Source organism: Branchiostoma lanceolatum, chromosome 1 (assembly GCF_035083965.1).
Source record: "Branchiostoma lanceolatum isolate klBraLanc5 chromosome 1, klBraLanc5.hap2, whole genome shotgun sequence".
NCBI classification, from domain to species: domain Eukaryota; kingdom Metazoa; phylum Chordata; class Leptocardii; order Amphioxiformes; family Branchiostomatidae; genus Branchiostoma; species Branchiostoma lanceolatum.
Window position 1 is genome coordinate 41,253,881 of NC_089722.1, and position 20,655 is coordinate 41,274,535.

General features: G+C 38.7%; 1 protein-coding gene across 1 annotated transcript; it reads right to left on the bottom strand.

Moving 5' to 3' along the window:
- Positions 1-128: 128 nt before the first annotated feature.
- On the bottom strand, positions 129-7,934 carry LOC136443131 (uncharacterized). Its single transcript, XM_066440218.1, has 3 exons — positions 7,859-7,934; positions 5,868-6,151; positions 129-281 (listed from the first exon to the last, which is right to left on the bottom strand). The coding sequence occupies exons 1-3, from the start codon at positions 7,932-7,934 to the stop codon at positions 129-131; spliced, it is 513 nt and encodes a 170-aa protein (XP_066296315.1).
- Between the last annotated feature and the right edge of the window lie 12,721 nt (positions 7,935-20,655).

Genomic DNA, 20,655 nt, shown 5'->3' on the forward strand with positions numbered 1-20,655 from the left:
GGCCCAGGTACAAAGTGTGTAGCTGGGGTAAGTTTGAGAAAGTACCCGTTTGGATGTTAGTTATTCTGTTTTTGGTTAGATCCAACTTTGCGAGCTTTGGTAGATTTGAGAATGTACCAGGCTGAATTTTAGTTATCTGGTTGAAAGTGAGGAACAACTCTGTGAGCTTTGGTATTTTTTGAGAATGAACCAGAATGAAAACTAGTTATTTGATTTTTGGATAAGTACAACTTTGTGAGGTTTGCTAGATTTGAAAATACGCCGGGCGGGATGATAGTAATCTGGTTACAGTATAGGTTCAATATTGTCAGGTCCCTATACTTTGTGAGCTCTGACAGACTTAGATATGTAATCTGATTATCTTTCAAATTCAAGCCAGAGATGGATGCTGGCAGGTTCTGAGGGATGCTTGTGAGGCCCATATTGGTGCATTTGCAGGCTAACGGTAATTTATAATACTTAGTAGAACATTTACTCTTGCAGTCATCTGGGCTCTTTAGGGGTACACTATCAAGATCTTTTCGCTTCTGGATGAACCACCAGCCTTTGGCATCCTTCAGTATAATGGCAATGAAAATCAGCATGTAAAGTGTACCTCTCATGCTGCCCTGCCAACAAAAAAACAATACGCGTAAGAAACAGGACCTGCACTGAAATTTTAACAAATCAACATCAAAAATGATGCAGGCAGTTATGGCAATGGTTTCTTGGTAGCTATATCATATGGCAGTTGAAGAGCTTTAACATTCAAGTACATGCAAAACATAATGCCAAACTTATCAAAGGAATATACATTCATTATAAACTCTGCCAGTTTCTGTTTGTTTCGGCCACATCAATATGGTTTGCTGATTCTTAGATCCAGAAAAAATTATGCGGAACCTTATATTTCGAAGAATATGAGGATAACGTCTGTGTACGTGCAACCCTTGGTACGCACATTTTCAGGGAGTGAGTTTACTCAGATATACACTTTCCTCCATGTCGAAACCATTTCATTTCATTTTGACCTCTTTTTCCTTGATATGCCACACATCAAAGAAAACATTCAGCATGATCATATTCGAAGATAATGTCCAAGAACCAAGGAGAGATTTGGTGCGGTTTTGGTCTTCTGTAGTAATGCAAAGCTTTATAGGTTTATACAACATAATATATCAACTTAATGGTTCAAAAGCGAATCTTTTAAGATCTATTTCAACTCCATTAGTATGAAAGAAAAAGATTCATCCGCATCTATGTGAAACGTGTTGAATTACACTATGTATGACATGCTGTAGTCAAAATACAATCATAAATGAAATCGATGATGATGAACCTCGTTTCAATTTGAGCTCTTTAACATAGTCTACTGAATGCCACTTTAGTAACTGTCTATTCACAATTCGTACTGGTTTTGTAGACACATAGTAAATTGCAACCAACATAGGTAAAGTAACCTGCTTATTTAGATGGTATTCCAATCCCTTGACCGGAACGCTGAATCTCGTTTTTTTTATTATATATATCTTTGAATCTCAGTGAACAGCCCGGACCTTCCAGATAGCGAGTAATCTAGGACTTAATCCAAAATAAAGGAGTCGGTGCTCAAACTCAAAATTGTATCGTCCATGCGGCTAGATGACATCTCATCAGCATTATTCAATAATCATATTGTTACTTTAATTGTCTGAGCCTAAATATTTGAATATTGATACATGAGCATGTTATTTACTACAGGGCCTGTTTTTCTTGGAAATTTGTAATTCTATTAAATCTTTCGAGCCTATGGATGGAGATTAACAAAAATATTGTAATGATATTAATACATAATGTTTTTATTGTCTTTTATATCATAATATAGATGGTCTGGGATATAACATTGGGTAGTTTCGCATAAACAAGTCTACCTCCTAATCGGAGTTAATTCACTTTCGAAGAAAGAGCTTCACGAAGTTGCAAACACTTCAGCATGCAAACCCTAATCACCTGCTTCGGCTGGACATAAGTCTGCTGACATAAACCCCGCCCTTATTCATTCTAGCCATATTGTTGCTAAAAGCTTCAACTGCATTTTTCAGCTTGCGCGCACTGTTATATAATGACTTTCAAAATTACGTGTACCAGGCAAATTTAACCTGTACCTTTTGCATTTTTTTACTTATCTTCATTGTAGCCTAACTCTACAGAAACAGTGATACCTCTGAAACTCTGGCGGGAGATTAGCGATAATTTTCTTTAAATCAAAATATTTTGATGGATGCAAATGCAAGGCTGGGTGGCTTGACATGAGCTCGTCTACAAGTACCTCCTAATATGCAATTGACTCGTTTTCACAGAAAAAGGCATTTGCATATACTTCAAATAGTATGCATACCCTTAACACATAAATTGGGGGTGACCATTAGTCCTTTGGGAGAACTGCAGTTTTCGGCATGCGCGCACTTTTTTTATAGGCAACTTTCAAATTTACATGCACCAGGCAAATTTAACCTGCATCTCTTGCATTTATTCTACTCATCTTCACTGTAGCCTTATCCTAACCCTGGTGCAGGCCAGTATGTGAAAGCTAGACTAAGACATAAGAAATACCTGCACGCCTTCAATTGTACCTTACCTACATCTAAGTACACCATGTACGTTTTATCTCAATTCCTGGGCTAACAAGTAAAGCCTGAATTACATTTGCTAATTCTTAGTCTCCCCAATCAGCCTGTACCTTCCAGATAGTTTTTTTTTCTTATTTGAAAGGATTCGCTGCTTAGAATCCAAATTATTTGCATCCTCCGATTCACCATCACCTCAGAATGAGTAATGTGCCGATGCTGTTTACGAAAACGACTGACCTTTCGAGTTTTTCTAAACTTGTCCTTAAGTCTAGATAGGAACGTTTTCGGTTGACACCTTCTGGGCGAGGAAGTCGTGAAGGAATTTTCGTCCTTGTTGCTGCTGCGTGTGGATGCGTGCTTCAGCAGCTGAGCAGTAGCAGGGTATGGCAGACAGTTTAGAATAGTATTATTCGATATATGGTTGCTGTTAATTGTCTGAGCCTAGATCTTTGAAAATTGATACTAAAGCATGTTGTTTACTCCAGGACCTGTTTTACTTCAGAATCTGTAATACCTCCAAAACCTTTGGAGACTAGCGAGAAAATCTTTGACTTTCGCATATTTTCTGCTAAATTTGTTTCCATGGATGTAAGGTTGGGTGGTTACACATGAATATGTCTACATGTACCTCCTAATATGCAGTTGACTCGCCTTCTCAGAAAAAGGCATTTGCATATACTTCAGCATGCATAGTCAACTCTTTCAGGTGAGACCATGAGTTCTGAAAGCTAACATTTTTGTCAAAATAAGTGCCAAATAAATCCTTATTCACCTTTAAGTAAAACAGGACGTTTAGATTTTAACTAAAACATGGTGTGGAGAAGACTTTCATCTCATTACGTTCCACCACCCTCTACAGAGTATTTCGGAAATGTGCTGCTTTAATATGGACAAATTAAGTGAGTCAGTAAGTAATATGGACAAAAAGTAGACAGTAGGCAGTATTATGTGCTTTTTAAGTTCCTGTTTTTCATTGTGTAGTCAGCATGATACCTCTAAAAAGTCACAATTCATAAGTAACTGTACGGGTACACCCTTTGAAGCAGCGAAATACATTGTAAAATTGTGCAAACGGATGCAGTACAGGTGATGTGATGTGATGTAACACAAAATGTCTTACATTTTTCCTCTGGTCTTAGATTGAATCCGAGCAGCACAACAAGCATGTTGTAGGTGCCTGGAGTGACCAGGTGTTAGGAAAAATAGGAGTTTCGACGGTCTTGATACATGACATGTGTGACATAATGTCTTAATCTTAAGCACATTGAACTAGCCGTTCGGGACTTTATTATCTATTGGTAACGGGGTTAGGCAGCAGGTAGTTTGAGCATCATCCTGATTAGTTCCAGGCCTCCCATAGTCTAACCAACTCCTTCCCTGGTTGGTGAAGGGAGGCCTGGAACTTACTACATTGACACTAAGGCTAGGCAGCATGAAGGAGGTTAAGGTTAATACAAGTCACTTCCTGTGTTTGTGGGAAGCAACATATATTTACAGTGCAATGTACATGTATGTACTTTGTATATTGATCTCTTAAAGCAGTTAAGTTACCAGTCTTTCACGATCACGCACTTTATGGTATATAGGACGGCGTCCATATCCGTTTCCTTGGCCCTCGGGCCACACAGTTGCGAAAGCATGTGTACTAGATATTAAACATAAAAGCTAAATTTAAATATAAGTCATTCTTTAAAGAAACAACAATCTTTATCTTTATCTTTAAACAACAATGATACAACTACTTCCTCCTACAGTCTAAATATTGGGTCCACTTCCTCTCATATACAAACACAGGTTTTTCCTCAATGTTGCTTTCACCAATATTGTCTTATAAGGCTTGGGCTTCTGCAATATTTAACAACTATTTAGTTTGAAAATGACAAAAATGAAATGTGATGAGCTCATGATTCAGCTCATGGCTGCACGCAAAGAGTGCTACCAATAAACCAGCCATATATGCAGCGATCATTGCAGAAAATATTGCATGAATATTATAAGTAGTATAATGTTTACTAAGCTACGTATGATATATGCATCAAGTTGAACATCAAATGCATTTATAACCTGCTCTGTAAACATGGCAATCAACAAATCGTTGGTTACGTCTGTAGATCAGTCTTAAATTTCGCCAGTGTTGGACTGCTATAGTGCACGAGGCTGTTACTACAGTAGAATTTTGTGCTAAAAACTATTGCATAATGTTAATACTCTCATCATCATCATCATCATCATCATCATCATCATGTCGGGCGGGTTGCCTGAACTCCACCCTCTTCCTCTAGTAAATTCTCTGATCGCTATAATGATAGCAGAGCTTGTGAGTAAAATATTTCACTGCACAAAGGTACACTACACAAGGACATGGTATTTTGTACAGTACATTTAGTAAGTTCCATAGAAGTTGCCATACATCTTATACAACTGTTTTGCAAAAAATATTGTATTTGAACATATCTAAATGTAATACCACAGTCAAATATATTTAAATTTTTCTATTATGTGATTTTGATATTTAATTATGATACATTACAGTCTTTACTTGTAATCATAATACAGTATATGAAAACAACATAAGGAATTAATGTTATAAGATATCCTCTATAAAACGAATTAATCAGAATTGGTCAGCCAGTTTAAATGCCATGCAAGCTATTTCAAGTCATGATTTTCGTAGATGTGTTGCTCTTTATCAACAATTTCAACATCATCTGGTTTCTCAGAAGTCATCAGTGTCTTTACGGGGTGGGGGTGTGCAGGAGGCTCATGTTTAGTGGGTTTGTTTTTGTTGGCTGCTGGAAGTGCTGGGCCTTGATTTTTAGTAAGTTTCATCAGACCTGCATCATTTGACTTGGGATTATTTTGTGATGTATCCATGTTTTCATGCAGGTGGGGGTGCAAAACTGCTAACAGGGCATCAACGCTTTTTGGAGGAACATGTATATTTCTATTTAGTGTTCCAAGGCTCTTGTTTTTATTAGGTTGCTCTGGACCTGCACCTTCACTCTTTGATGTTGTTTTGACACATTTGTACACGTTTACAGGATTAGGCTCTAATGCAGCCGGCTCTGTGGTGTATATTGAATTTCTGCCATCTACCAATTCATCGATGGTAGCCTTGCTCTGCCCAGTCTGATCACTTCTACATTTGTACACAGGATTAGGCTCTAAGACAGCCGCCCCTGTGGTGTATATTGGATTTTTTGTAGCCAACAACTCATCGGTGGTAGCTTGAGATTGCCCTTGCCCTGTCTGATCGTTGCCACTGGTCACTATAGCTACTGTGGAGTTTGTGTTGGGTTCAGTGATGGCCTGGGACTGGCACTGCCCCGATAGATCATGTTGGCTCTCCATATCCTCATGATCATGATCATTGGTCACTATAGTAGCAAGGTCGTTTGTGTGGCCCTGCCCTGTCTGATCATTAACACTGGTCACCGTAGCTACTGTGGTTTTTGTGTTGGATTTAGTGATGGCCTTAGACTGACCCTGCTCTGTCTGATTAAGTGTGTCTTGTTTGTCTATATCTTCATACTGGTGATCGTGATCGATATCACTAGCCACTGCTGTAACAGTAGCCAAGTTGTTTGTGATGCTCAAACTTTCAGTCAAATCAACAGTTTTATCTTCAAAACTTGCACCTGCACCTGGACCTGCACCTTCAGGTGTTTTGTAATGGCCTTGTGCTTTCGTCTTGTTACTATAGAGAAGATTTGATATTAAGGCCGCTAGAATTCTATTCTCGGAAACAATTTTGTGATTTTGACCTGAATGAGTATTCCTGGTCCTCCTCTTGCACCAGATTGTGAGAATTATGGCACCAATCAGGACAGCTATTGGGCCACAGACAGAGCCAATGAGAACAGGTAGGGGGAAACTGGGAGCAGATTTATGGGAATTGTTGTTTTCTGGTTTACTTTGATTGACAGGTAGTGTGGTGAATGTGGTGTCTATATGGGGTGCTGTTGAGCCAGTACTTTGTTTAAACAGCCAGTGATAGCCTGAAGTGTGGTCAGTGGTGCCGTTGTAGGAGCTGTTCTTACCCTCGAATTGGCCGTCAACAGACATAATTGATATTTTACTTGGATTGGCAGGCAGTGTGGCTAGTGGTGGCACTGTAGGAGTTGTTATCCCTTCACAGGTCAGGCTTTCAGGGTCAACATCTTTAAGCTTTTGTTTAGAGACCATGGCGGGCTGGGAACATACTATTTCGTTTTCAAACAAACGAGACCTCTTCATTTCTAACTTGAGAGGAACCATCCTACAGTCACACTCCCAGGGGTTGTCGCAAATCTTTACATAAGGAATAGATGCCAACATGTTATATACTGAAATGGGAAGGGAAAATATCTGGTTGGAGTCCAGGCGCAACCTTTGCAGTTGTGGTAAATTTGAAAATGCTCTTGGCTGAATCTCAGTTATGTTGTTGGAGTCCAGGTACAGGTTTTGGAGGTGGGGCAAATTTGAGACTGTATTGAGGCAAATCTTAGTTATCTGGTTTGAATCCAGATACAAAGTTACAAGCCTTTTTAAATGTGAAAATGCTCCAGGCAGGATCTCAATTATGTTGTTTTGGTCAAGGCACAGGGTGTCTAGCTTGGGCAGATTTGAAAATGTACCAGGCTGAATGTAAGTTATCTGGTTGCCTTTTAGAGACAACTCTGTAAGCTTTGGCAGATTTGAGAATGCACCAGTGTGAATGTTAGTTATTCTGTTGAAGGAAAGGTGCAACCTTGCGAGATTTGTTAGATTTGAAAATACACTAGCCTGAATCTTACTTAGTTGATTGTTGGATAGGTACAACTTGGTAAGCTGTGGTAGACTGAAGAATGCGTTTGACTGAATGGAATTTATCTGGTTGTTGCTTAGGTGCAACGTTGCGAGATTTGGTAGATTTGAGAAAGTATCATTTTGAATGTTAGTTATTTGATTGTAGCTTAGAGTCAAGTAACTGAGCTTTGGCAGTTCTGAAAATACACCAGGCTGAATGTTAGTTATTTTGATGTCAGATAAGGTCAGCTTTGCGAGATTTGGTAGTTTTAAAAATACGCCCAGCTGAATGTTAGTTATTGGGTTGTGGCTTAGGTACAGCTCTGCGAGGTTTCTTAGAGTTGAGAATACACCACGCGGAATGTTACTGATATTGTTGGAGCGTAGGTTTAGCTTTGTCAGCTTTGGTAGTGTTAAGAATGCACCAGACGGAATGCTAGTTATTTGGTTGCAGTGTAGGTACAAGTTTTTCAAGTTCCTATACCTTGTTAGCCCTGGCAAACTTGGTATCTGGTTACTTCTCAAACCTAAGTCAGAGATAGATCGTGGTAGGTTTTGAGGGATGCGGGTGAGGTCCATCTCGGTGCATATACACGATGAGGATCTACACCTACTCCTACAGTCATTCTTTGGCTTCTGGCCGAGGAACCAGCTTTCGGCATCCTTCAGGATAATGAGAAGGATAATCAGCACGTTTCGCAAATTTCTTCCCATGTTGCCCTGCCAACAAAGAATAATACAGTGTAAGTAGCAGGACATGGCCATGGAATGCATTTGACAATAGTAAAATTTCTACAAGTAGTTTTAGTAATAAGTGTTTAGCAGCTATATTACATGTCAGTTTGACTTCAACATACTGTACATGCAAGAAGGTTTAATTGAACTCTTGAACATGGCAAAACTTTACCAAGAAAAGACATACATAACAATTTTATGCAGCGTGTTTTGAATGTTTTGGCGACTTATTATTATTATTGAATTTCTAAATTCTAAGGGATTCAAAAATTATGTTAAACTTAAACTTGAGGGGAGTTTGAGGGAAGTCCGTGTACGTGTAATTTCACTTAAAAAAACTGCTTTACTTTTGTTGATTTTTGCCTTTTCAAAAATATGTCACCCTGTAGAATAAAAGGAAGGTGTTTGGCGACATATGTCCTAAGATTAATCATTAATGATTTAACCTTAATGATTAATGATTTCTGTGAAGGTATTATAGACGGTACTTAGGCCAACAAGCAGCTTATCTGCATTAAGCACATCTGTTGATAATCTTATTTAACAAATTACCAATACTCAAATATATATTTGACGTTACATGGTATATATACATGTAGATATACATATGTGATATTTAAATGGCTAGAATTGTCTACCAAATATCACACAGATCCATCCACAGGTTTTGAGTTCTTGAAGTATTTAAGAAACAAGCAATTTTCTTGAGATACATTCGTACAATTTCAGTAATATATTCAGAGCAATCGTAATACCAGTAGTAAGAAATGCCTCTGCCCCTGAGGTGTTGCCTAAAACCCTGTCTGTATTCATCCCAAATATAATGGCATTTGAAAGAAGCACCCTTGCCTGTGTAGATTGTGTTGATTTACAAAAATATAAATCTATTACTCATTGTAGTGCCAAGTTATTGGCAGATATACTGTCGCCGCTGATAGGAAAATCTCAACCAGGTACCAAAAGCATTAGATGCTACACTACAAAGACTCACAAACGATGGTATTCTCACTCAGCCTACAACGTTAACATATAAAGATTCGGTACTCGGACTCCATATTGCACCGTCCAAGTAACTTACATCTTAGAAAGAGTATTGTGCCATTGCTGTCTACAGAAGAGATTTTTGTATATATGGAGCTTGTGCTTACTTGTACTTCAGTCTAGTCAGGAACGTATTCGGTTGGCACTTTCTGGGCGAGGGAGTTGTGAAGAATTTTGCGTCCTGTTGTTGCTGCTGTTCTTGTAGGATATGTGCTTCAGCAGCTGAGCAGTGACAGGGTGTGGCAAACAGTTTTACATTGGTCTTATTCATATTGTTACCTTTAATTGTCTGAAAAGGTACCTGCATATTGATACTTAATCCTGTTGTTTACTCCGGGACATATTTTCCTGTAGAATTTGTAAAATTTTTAGATGTGCGAGAATGATATCATAATGATCCATTAACTTTTAGCATATCTTTAGATTAATTTCAAAATGTGACCAACTATACACACGTTCAATGTGTGTACGTTTGCGAATATGCAGGTTTATGCGAACATGTCTACTTCCCAATTTGCTGTTGACTCGCCTTCGCAGAAAATACATTTGCATACCGTAATCTAGGTTTGGGTTGGACCATGATTTCGTTGGGAAGAACCAAGGAGGTTTAATTATTGAATCAATCCTTGGGAGACTAAGAAGCTTACCCTATTCCAAGGGGAACATGTTGTTTTATGCTAGTTTCTACACCTTTTGCTTCTGTCGCTCCAAACAAATCAGATCAATGACTTGACCAAACATTATGGTTTCTGGTAAAGTAGCAGATACCCTGTGGTGTTCGATTGCGTTATGTAGCTATTGATGGTCACAATAAACAGAACAGTAGTTTGTTAAGCTAAACTATCTGAATGTAAACATTGTGTATTTGTCAATGGATGTTACCTTTCTTGTTTATTTTGTATCGTGTAAGGTTCTACCTGGATGTCTCACCTTTACTGACATACCTTTTGCATTTTTACATGCGTAACTTTAAAAATTCAAAACCGGACTAATTTTGCCTTCAACGCTTGTTTGCCAGTGTGCGTCACGGACCATTTCTCTGACCTTAGCGCTGTTGAGGCGCAGTTTACCTGCGCAGCTTAAATGGGCTTGAGGACAGAACCACCTTTGTTTATGTCTCTCCGACCAGCCTATAATTTCCAAATTGGGGAGGGGAGGTTTATCGTTTGTGAACGTATTTGGTGCTTAACTCCAAATTGGAAATCAACTTTTTTTCAAGCCTGAAAGGACAAACGAGTTGTTTTGAGAACAAATAAACAAATCTATCGTTCAGTTCAATTTCACCTCAAAATGACTAATGTGCCATTGGCGTCTACAGAAAACACTTTTGTACCTTTAAGGCTTGTCCTAACTTGTCCTTCAGTCTAGTCAGGAACGTCTTCGGTTGGTACTTTCCAGGCGAAATGAATTTTTGTCCTCTTGTTGAGGCTGTGCTTGTATGTGCTAAACCAGCCGAGCAGTAACAGGGTGTGGCAAACAGTTTAGTCTTATTTACGTGGTTAACTTAATTGTCTGAACGTAGATCTTTAAATATTGATACTTAAACGTGTTGTTTACTTCAGGACCTCCTTTGCTCCAGAATCTGTATTACATCTCAAGCCTAATTATATGCAGGTGGATTTCAATTCCTGGGCTTGAAGGATAAACCGATAAAACCTTGATCAGCCTGGCCCCTCCAGATCAGGGATGTTTTTTTCTAAGGATTCAGTAAAATCACGTATTGTCTAGTTCAGTTTCAATTGAGAATGAAAAATATGCAATTGTTGTATACAGGAAAGACGTACCCTTTTTTGAAGTTTGTCCTTATCCTTCAGTCTCGTCAGGAACGTCTTCGGTTGGCGAGGAGGCGTGAAATATTTTTTTTTGTCCTCTTACCTCTGGTCGCGAGAATGGACAGGGAATTGTTGTCCTGTTTTGCTGCTGTGCTTGTTGGATACGTACTTCGGCAGCTGAGTTGTAACAGGGTGTGGCAAACAGTTTTTATACGTTCATCTTAATTGTCTGAATGTATGTTTTTGAATATTGATACTTAAGCATGTTGTTTACTCCAGGACCTGTTTTACTACAGAATCTGTAATACTTTTCAAATCTTTCATATGGGGAGATTGCCCTGATTTTTTTTTCATTTATCCCCTGTTGACTTTAACCCTTAAATATTTTCTTTAGAATTAGAGTGTTTTCAATGAATGTTAGGTTCGATAGCTCCAAATCAACAGTTCTGCCTCCTTATGTATAGTTAACTCGCCTTCGCAGAAAAACACCCATTTGCATACGCATCAGCACGCATACCCTAATCGTCCGCTTGGGGTAAAACCATGAGTTGTCTTGGTTCAATTACGGAGTTGAATTTTTCTACCTGGATGTCTTGCATTCATCGACCTAACCTGAATTTGTCCCCATTGATACCATATGGAGTGTGACTATGTGTACTTAAATCCATTAAAGAAATATAAAGATTAGAAGACATGCTGATTTCTTGAGGGGGTTATCTGTAACAGCTAAAATAAGTAGGCGATTCAAGACACTATCTTCGTCAAACTAAAGCTTCCTTTATAATCCCGATGGTTACTTGGTTGTGGTATTTTGTTTTTGGTTATTGGCTAGAAATTACCCGTGCAATGGCAGCCATTGCTGAATTGCTGCAGGGTTTACAATCATATGATACAAAACAGATACATATATGCTCCACACTTGCACTTTTTGGAACTGTTGCAAGGGTCTGGGCGACTGCCATTCGGCACCAGCAGGTGACCTCAATACGACCTTCCCCAACCGAAGTCAGGTATCCATTCACACCTGGGTGGAGTGAGGAAAGTCGTGTAAAGTGCCTTTCCCAAGGGCACAACATAGGGGTATATCGGGGTTCTATATAGTATAGGCTATAAATGACGTAAATACGGTATTGTGATGTCAATCAATGTTGATTTTATTTATTAACTGAAAGTAATGATTCACTTTTTACAAGACTTAAACATGTGAGAAGGGATCCTTTTTCAGGAAGTTCACCAAATTCACTTACAATTTTCATGCATTTTTCTTGACACAAACAGGGCAAATTTGTAGTATCGTCATGCTATCAGGGTGAGTCAAAAAGTAACGCCATCTTATAATAGCAGGGTCATTATTCATGGAATGAGTTTACAAGCATTTAAAGTATATCAATCTCTTCCAGCTTCAAGGGAAACTTAAATTCCTTCTCACACGTGAAGCATATTTGTGTACTACAGAAGGAAACCTTAAAGCTACATGATACAAATACATCACTTATAATCTGCTATGCAAACGTGTCAAACAACAAGTTACTTTAGAATCTGTCTTCACAGTTCAAAATTCTATGAACTTCTAGCAGTTTTAATTACTGGAATGCTATAAGGAGCAGCTTACTACTGGTAACAGTACTGGTAACAGCTAACAGCATGTTACTACTGGTAACAGTAGAATTTAGGATATCAGTTTTAACGCTAACACAAGGTCTTCTTTGCATTCTTGAAAGCTATATGTATTTACAGTATATGTCTTCCCACACCATATGTGTAAGCATATGTACTAGATGATGAAACCTTGCAACCTAACACAAGTCTTTTTTGCATTCATGGAGAGCTACATGAATGTATGATAACACTTAGAGTCAGTATAAATATCACCCCTTTGTTTTCCCATGAACACAAATGGTCTTTCTGTCTTTCCTTCACAAATATTATCATAAGGGTAAAGCTTCAACATCATCACTGACAATATATAACATCTATTAGCCTTTACAATCATGACTAAATGATCTAGTTTGAATATAACATTGACAGAATATAAAGAAATCGCTATTCCGCTCATGGCTGAAAATTGTTCTACAAATAAACTTGTCACATATGTAACGAAAAGAGCAGTTAATACTGCATAGATGATAAGTGATGCTCGCTAATTCTCTATGAATACATCAGATTGTGTGTCAAATACATCATTTACAATCCGCTTTGCAAGCGTGTCAGTCAACAATGTTCTGTTCACCAATATCATATTATACGGTTAGAGATTCTACAATTAACATCGTCACCGGCAATACTTAACATCTGTTAGCCTTTGCTTTCATGAATTAATGATCTAGTTTGCAGTTAACATCGACAGATTATAGACCAGCTCATGGCTGCAAATTCTTCTACAGATAAGCTTGCCATATATGTATCGAAAGGAGCAGTTAATACTGCATGTATAAGTGATACCACTCTACTAAGAACCTTTTAGTGAATGTATCAAAGTGTGTGTCAAATATGCATATGTACATCATTGATAATCCGCTCTCCTGAAAGCGTGTCAATCAACAAGCTAATCTGGGGATCTATCTTCACAATGCAAACACTAAACTTCTATATACTTCTTTACTTGTTGGAGAACCATAATAGATAAATCATAATAGATGTAACACTTTAAATTCCTATAATGTAATAATTCAAGGGAAATCACATCATTTTTAAAGCTATAATGTACGTATCGTGAATGCTATAATGAATGCAAGTACATTAAATTTTACAGTCTCCTGTGGAGTAGTTAAGTTTTCTAGAAGTTGCCATAATCCTTCGAAATGGTAAATGATTGGACAGTCAACATTGTGACCTGTACAAGTTAGTTAAAGGTGTAAAGAACCAAGCATAGATTATGCAGATGTGTCTTTTGCATAATCAGAATATTTCATGGACATATGAGGCCTGTTAAATATCTTTTCCTGTTGGATCTAGTGGTTGGTAGAAATGAGTCTGATCCTGACCTGTCTGATCATTTTTACGTTGTTCGTACACAGGATTAGGCTCTGATGCAGCCGGCGCTGTGGTGCACGATTCATCATTGGTAGCCTGAGACTGGCCCTGCGCTGTCTGACCATTTTCACATTTGTACAGAGGACTAGGCTCGGAGGCACACGGGTCTGTGCTATATAATTGATTTTGAGTATCTAACGATTCATTAGTGGCATCTATAGACTGGGCCTGTCCTGTTTGATCATGCTGTGTGTCCATGATCTCATACTGTTCACAGGTCACTACAGTAGTAGGGGTGTTTGTATTGGATTCATTGATGGCCTGAGACTGGCCCTGAAGCTGTTGCTTGTCCATATCTTCATACCGGTGATTATTATCACTAGTAGCTGCAGTAGCTCTGGTGTTTGTGCAGTGTAAACTTTCAGTCAAAGCAATATTTGGATCTTTAAGTCTTTTTCTAGCACCTGCACCGTCAGATGTTTGCTGTCTGTTCATTTGTATTTCCACATCTTCGTACAAAGAATTTGGCTGTAAGGCAGCTAGATTGCCATCATTCAAAACAGTTTTGGGAGTTGGGCCTGCCGGAGGATTCCTGCCCCTTCTCTTGTACCAGATTGTGAGCATGATGGCACCGATCTGGACAATAGCAGCTATTGGGCCACAGACAGAGCCAATGAGAACAGGTAGGGGGGAACTGGGAGCAGATTCATGGAAACTGTTGTTTTCTTGTTTCCTTTGATCGACACTCAGTGTTGTGAATGTGGTGCCTACAGGGCGTGATGTTGAGCCCGCATTTTGTTTGAATTGCCAGCGATAGCGAGAAGTGTTGTTAGTGGTGCCATTGTAGGAGTCGTTACCACTTTCCAAATACCCATCAACAGGCATAGTGGATATTTTACTTAGGTTGACAGGCAGTGTGGTCAATAGTGCTATTGTAGGAGTTGTTGCCAGTGTACAGATTAGTTCTTTAGGGCTGATATCTTTAAGCTTTTGTCCAGAGAACATGGCAGGCTGGGAACATACTATTTGGTTTTCAAACGAATGAGACCCATTCATTTTTAGCCTGAAGGGAATCATCCTACAGCCACACTGATAGTGATTATTGCCAATCAGTACAAAATAAATAGATGCCAACACGGTATATGCTAATGGGGGAAGGACAGATATCTGGTTTGACTGTAGGTTCAACATCCTGAGCTGTGGTAGGTTTAAGAATGTTCCTGGCGGAATCTCACTTATGTTGTTGTAGGCAAGGCACAGATATTTCAGGTGGGGGAGATTTGAAAATGTGTCAGGATAAATCTTAATTATGTTGTTTATGTTAAGGTTCAACACTGTGAGATTTGGTTGATTTGAAAATGCACCAGACTGAATGTTAGTTATTTGGTTCCGATGTAGGTCCAAATCTATGAGCTTTGGAAGATTTGAAAACACACCTGTTTTCATATTAGTTATTCGGTTTCCATCTAGGAGCAAACGTGCAAGATTTGCAATTACACCAAGCTTTAGCTGGCCGCTAGTTATTTGATTGTTGCTTAGGAACAACTCCGTGAGCTTTGGCGGATTTGAGAATGTACCATGCCGAATAGCAGTTATCTGGTTAGAGCTTAGGGACAAGCTTGTCAGATTTGGTAGATTTAAAAATCCACCAGGCTGAATGTTAGTTATTCGGTTGAGGTGCAGGTGCAAATGTGTGAGCTTTGGCAGATTTGAAAACACACCTGTTTGTATATTAGTTATTAGGTTCCCATCTAGCTGCAAACATCTAAGTTCTAGTAGATTTGCAAATACACCAAGCTCCAGCTGACTTATCTTATTTTGTTTTAGGTACAACATTCTGAGCTTTGGTAGATTTGAGAGTGTGCCAGGCTGAATGCTAGTCATCTGACTGAACGTTACCTTCAATATTTCCAGGTTACTATACCTTGTTAGCCCTGGCGAACCTAAAGATGCAATGTAATTATTTGACAAATCCAAGCTAGAGATGGATATTGGCAGGTTTTTAGGGATGCTGGTGAGGCCCATCTTGGTGCATCGGCAGGATGACGATGATTTACACCTACTCCTGCAGTCAGCTTTTGGCTCCTGGCTGAGGAACCAGCTTTTGGCATCCTTTAGTACAATGAGAAGGAAAATCAGCATATGCAGTGTTCCTCCCATGTTGTCCTACCAAAAGAAAAAAAAAATCAATACGTGAAAGTAGCAGGACCTGCAATGAAATTGAAGCAATTCAACGTTAAAGATTCTGCAGGCAGTGATTTATGTTTAGTATGTATATCTTATGTCAGTTTGACTGAAAGAGCTCTAGCATACATGAAAATGCTGAATAGGGTCAAACTTAGGGCCGAAGGAATGTATAAAATGACCTCATCTACATGTTTATGTACATTCATTACAAACACTGCATGTCCTTGTATTTTTCGGCCGCACCAGTTTAATTTACTGGTTCTTGGTATTTGTATTTCAAGAGAGTCTGACGGGAAGGTCTGGTACACACTGTCCAAGGGAATGAGTGTAGTTTCCAGTTAGCCCTCTTTTTTCGACTTCCAATTTGACTTTGTTCATTTTTCCTGATCCTGACAATGTCAGAGAAGAGACAGATGCACCTGATAAGTGTTATCTTAAGTAGTTTGTAAATTCAAGTTGATTAATGTAGACAGACCTCATACTTATGGTTCAACAACTAGTGTTTAGCGAGTAGGTTCACTATCATAAAAAGCATAAATATGTTAGCATGCATATAAATACAAGACTTCAGACTCAGTATTGACACCAAATATCATGTAATTTGACAAATCCTAACGCTTTTACACGTTTACATGCATATTGTGTTAGATTAAAAAATGCATATGCTGTAACAGTAGTCAAAAGACAATTATATCATATCAAGTTGGTATGGATCTCCATCTAATTTCAGCTTCCCTACATTGTCTGCATACTGAATCTGTATAATTCATTTTTTATAATGCTTTTCAATTTTGTAGACCACGTACACGTAGCCAATTCTGTTGCTTGTCAAATGCTGTCATCTAGCCTTGAAGACGGCTCAGGGCTGAAAACACCGCATAATTCATTTCCGCATTGAGTCAGTTAAGTTTTAGAATTACCTGCATTTGACGAATTTCACCTACGCCGTTTAGATTTTTTTGCATTCAGTCTTACTAATCTTACCTTTATCCCTGGTGCAGTTTAGTGCGCTAACCTGCTTAATATGCAGGTAGTATCTAAAGCCCTGGGCTTGAAGGCTGCATTGCAGTTGTTTTTCACATCTCGTTTTTCATGCTGTTGTTTATTTTTTAGTGTTCCCGACCAGCCTGGACTTCCGGATTGGGACATCGTTTAACTAAATAATTTGAAAGGAGTTGGTGCTCCAAATTGAATCTTCCCGTTTACTTTCACATCACAATGAGTGATTTTTCATTGCTGTCTATAGAAGAGACTTACCTTCGAATTTTTCTAAACTTGTCCTTGAGTCAAGTCAGGAATGTCTTCGGTTGGGACTTTTTGGTCAAGGGATAAGTAAAGGATTTTCGGTCCTCTTGTTTTTTCTGTTTGTTTGTACGATACGTGCTTCTGCGATGAGTAGGAACAGGGTGTGGCAAACAGTTTTACATTACTATTATTTATATGATGTACCTTAATTGTCTGAATATAGAGCTTTGAATATTGATACGTAAACACGTTGTTTACTCCAGCTTTCTCAAAAATCTGTCATTCATACCCCTCGATCCTTTGATATGGGAAGATTGGAGATTAAGGAAAAAAATGAACGACTTGTCAACTTGAAAATCAGAATGTTTTCAAGGTATCGGGATGTTTTTGATTGGGCAGTTTCACATATACGATGTGCACACCTAAATGTACTGTAACCTTCCCAGAAAATGACATTTGCATAAACGTCGGCATGCATACCTTAATCACATGATAGGGGTGAGACCATAACTGGTACATAATTCATTCCAACAATATTGTTTTAAAGCTCGAAAAGCTTTTTCTACATGATTGTTTACACTATTGCAGACAGCTCAAAATCACTCAATATAACTTGCGCCAAATTTTACATGTACTGCTTGTTTGTTTTTTCCTTACGTGCCAGGGACCTGAACCCTGGTGTAGTTTAGGCCCAGTTAGACATAGGAAATACCAGCACAGCTCCAATCTTACCTGCGTGAGCCTGCATACATGTATGCTGGTGGTGATTTAATCTCTTTGTTTCAAGACCCAAAATCACAGTAATTGTTTTTAATCTTTTAGTCCCCCTTTTTGTATCTGTACCTTGTCCAGTTCACTTTACCTCACAAATGGCACTGTGCAGACTTTAGACTTACGTCTAGTCTTGAACATTTTTGGTTGGCACTTTCAGAGCAAGGGCTTCGAGTTTTCTTGGTCCTCTTGTTGCTGCTGTGCTTGTTGGATACGTGCTTCAGTAGTAACAGGGTGTGGCAAACAGTTTCAGGCTATATGCTTAACTTAATTGTCTGAACCTAGATTTTTCAATATTGATGATAAAGCATGTTGTTTACTCCAGGGCCCGTTCTCCTTCAGTATAAATACATTTAATCATACCTTTCAAGCCTTTGATATAGGTAGATTAGCGGGGAATTAGTGATCCCTTATCAATTTTTAGCTTACTTTCGTTTAGACTAAATCATCTTTAGTGGATGTAAAGGTGGGGCGGTTTTACAGGAACATGTCACTTCCCAATGTGCAGCTAACTCACCTGAGAAAATCCATTTGCACACACGTCAGCATGCAACCCCTAATCACCTTACTTCTTTTGCAGAAACAATGAGGTTCATTTTATTCAATTTTTGGGGATGGAGAAAGAAGCTTAACTAAAATCTTCTCAGTGCCTGGATATCTAATCTAATTGACCGAATATATATTTTCTTTCTCTCTCAAGTACAAAATAATTTTTTCCATATCAATTCTCTTCTTTTCCATATCAATTGTGCGCATCTGTCCCCAAGATCCGAAAAGTCTAAAGAAGCAACCATGCTGTTTTACAGAGGGGGCAATGTGTAACAGATGTGTAACAAGTTGGCTGTTCTATACACAATGTTCACTCATTCCAGCAACACAGTACACAAGGATCAAAATGCTTTTTTCTGTACCTGCACTGCTTGGTTTCCTTGAATTAAGTGTCACAGACACAGGCCCAAAGTGCATTGTCCAGGTCGCTTTTACCTCAGACTGAATAATGTGACCTACCTTTGGTGTGCAGTCTAGTCAGAAACGTCCTCGGTTAGCAATCTCTTGTCGAAGGAATCGTGAAGGATTCGTTGTCCTGTTTTTGTTGCTGCTGTGCTTGTACGATATGATCTTCGGCAGCTGAGCAGTAACAGGGTGTGGCAAACAGTTTTAGATTATTCTTATTCATACGTTTATCTTAATTGTCTGAAGCATATCTTTGAATATTAATACTTAAGCATGTTGTTTACTTAGTACCTGTTTTACTTCCCAATCTGCAATACTTTCCAAACCTTTTATATGTGGATATTACCTTTGAATTACTTTTTATCCCTTATTGACCTTAAGTAATTTGTATTCTAAATCATGATGTCTTAGTAGATGTAAGCTTAAACAGTTTCAAATGAACGTTTCTACCATCTATTATACAGTGGACTCACTCACCTTCGCAGAAAATGCAAATTGCATACACTTCGGCATGCATACCCTAATCACCTGACTGGGCGAGACCATGAGTTGTTTGGAAGAACCAAGGAGGTTAGATTATGGAATTAAGATTCTGGATTTTAATGTCCATCATGTAACCTGAATTGCCTTATATTAACGATCCGTAAATGTGTTCTCATTGTTACCGTATCGAGTGTGTAGTTGAAGCTTTTAAACAAATATGCGAAAATTAGAAATCAAGAAAACATGCTCTTTTCCGATGCACTTATCCTAGAAATCTAGGTTTGCAAAAAGGACCTTTAAGGGATGAATCTCTGCAACCTTGTATCAGATCACGTCTTTCTGATAGGACATTAAATGGAGGCCCCATGTTTGAGGAGAGACACACCTATCGAAAAGAGTTGGGGTCCTTCCCGGTGTGAGTGGTTCAAAACCGACACACACATGGGTTCGCCCCTGGCATGCAAATGTTGAACCAATGAATACATAAATAAATAAAGATCACGGAGCGTCGTGAGTGGCAGCGTACTGCGCAGCAGCAGCTGGAGTAGAATTTAGCGGAGAATGCGAAGAGAGCGGGGCAGGAATACGACGAAAAGTTGAGGCTGGAGGCGGCCAAGAAAAATGTCATGGCGAGCTTAACATCAGAGATATAAAAAACTGAGTGTCTGTCGCTTTTACATTGTGACTTAAAGAACTCAAGTCGATTTTTATACTTTGTTCCCTTATTTCGACAATGTGCTGCTTAACAATGGACAAAAAGTAGGCAGTAGGCAGAATTTTGTGCTTTTGAAGTTCTTGTTTTATTGTGTTCTCACCATTATGTCTCTAAAAAGGATCATAATCTATTAATGATTAAATGGGTACAAAACACATCCCTTGAAGCAGCAGAATACATTCAATTTGTTAAATATCAAACGGATGCAGTACAGGTGATGTCTTGTGACATAAAATGTCGTGACCTTATGTCTTAACCTTTAGCACACTGTCTGGTATAACCGTTTGGCACCCAATGCTCTCTTTTGGTAGCGGGGTTAGGCAACAGGGAGAAGGTTACTATTACAAGTTCCTTCTAATGTTTGTGTGAAGCAACATATATTTACAGTACAATATACATGTATGTATTTTGATCTCTTTAATTT

Coding starts and splice junctions, on each gene's coding strand:
- LOC136443131 (XM_066440218.1), bottom strand. CDS start 7,934: ATGGACCTCACCCGCATCCCTCAAAACCTACCACGATCTATCTCTGAC. Junction 6,152..7,858: donor GAGAAGTAACCAGATACCAA/GTTTGCCAGGGC, acceptor CTACTGTTACAG/CAGTGGCTAGTGATATCGAT. Junction 282..5,867: donor AACCCAACACAAACTCCACA/GTAGCTATAGTG, acceptor TACTGTAACCAG/ATTACTATCATCCCGCCCGG.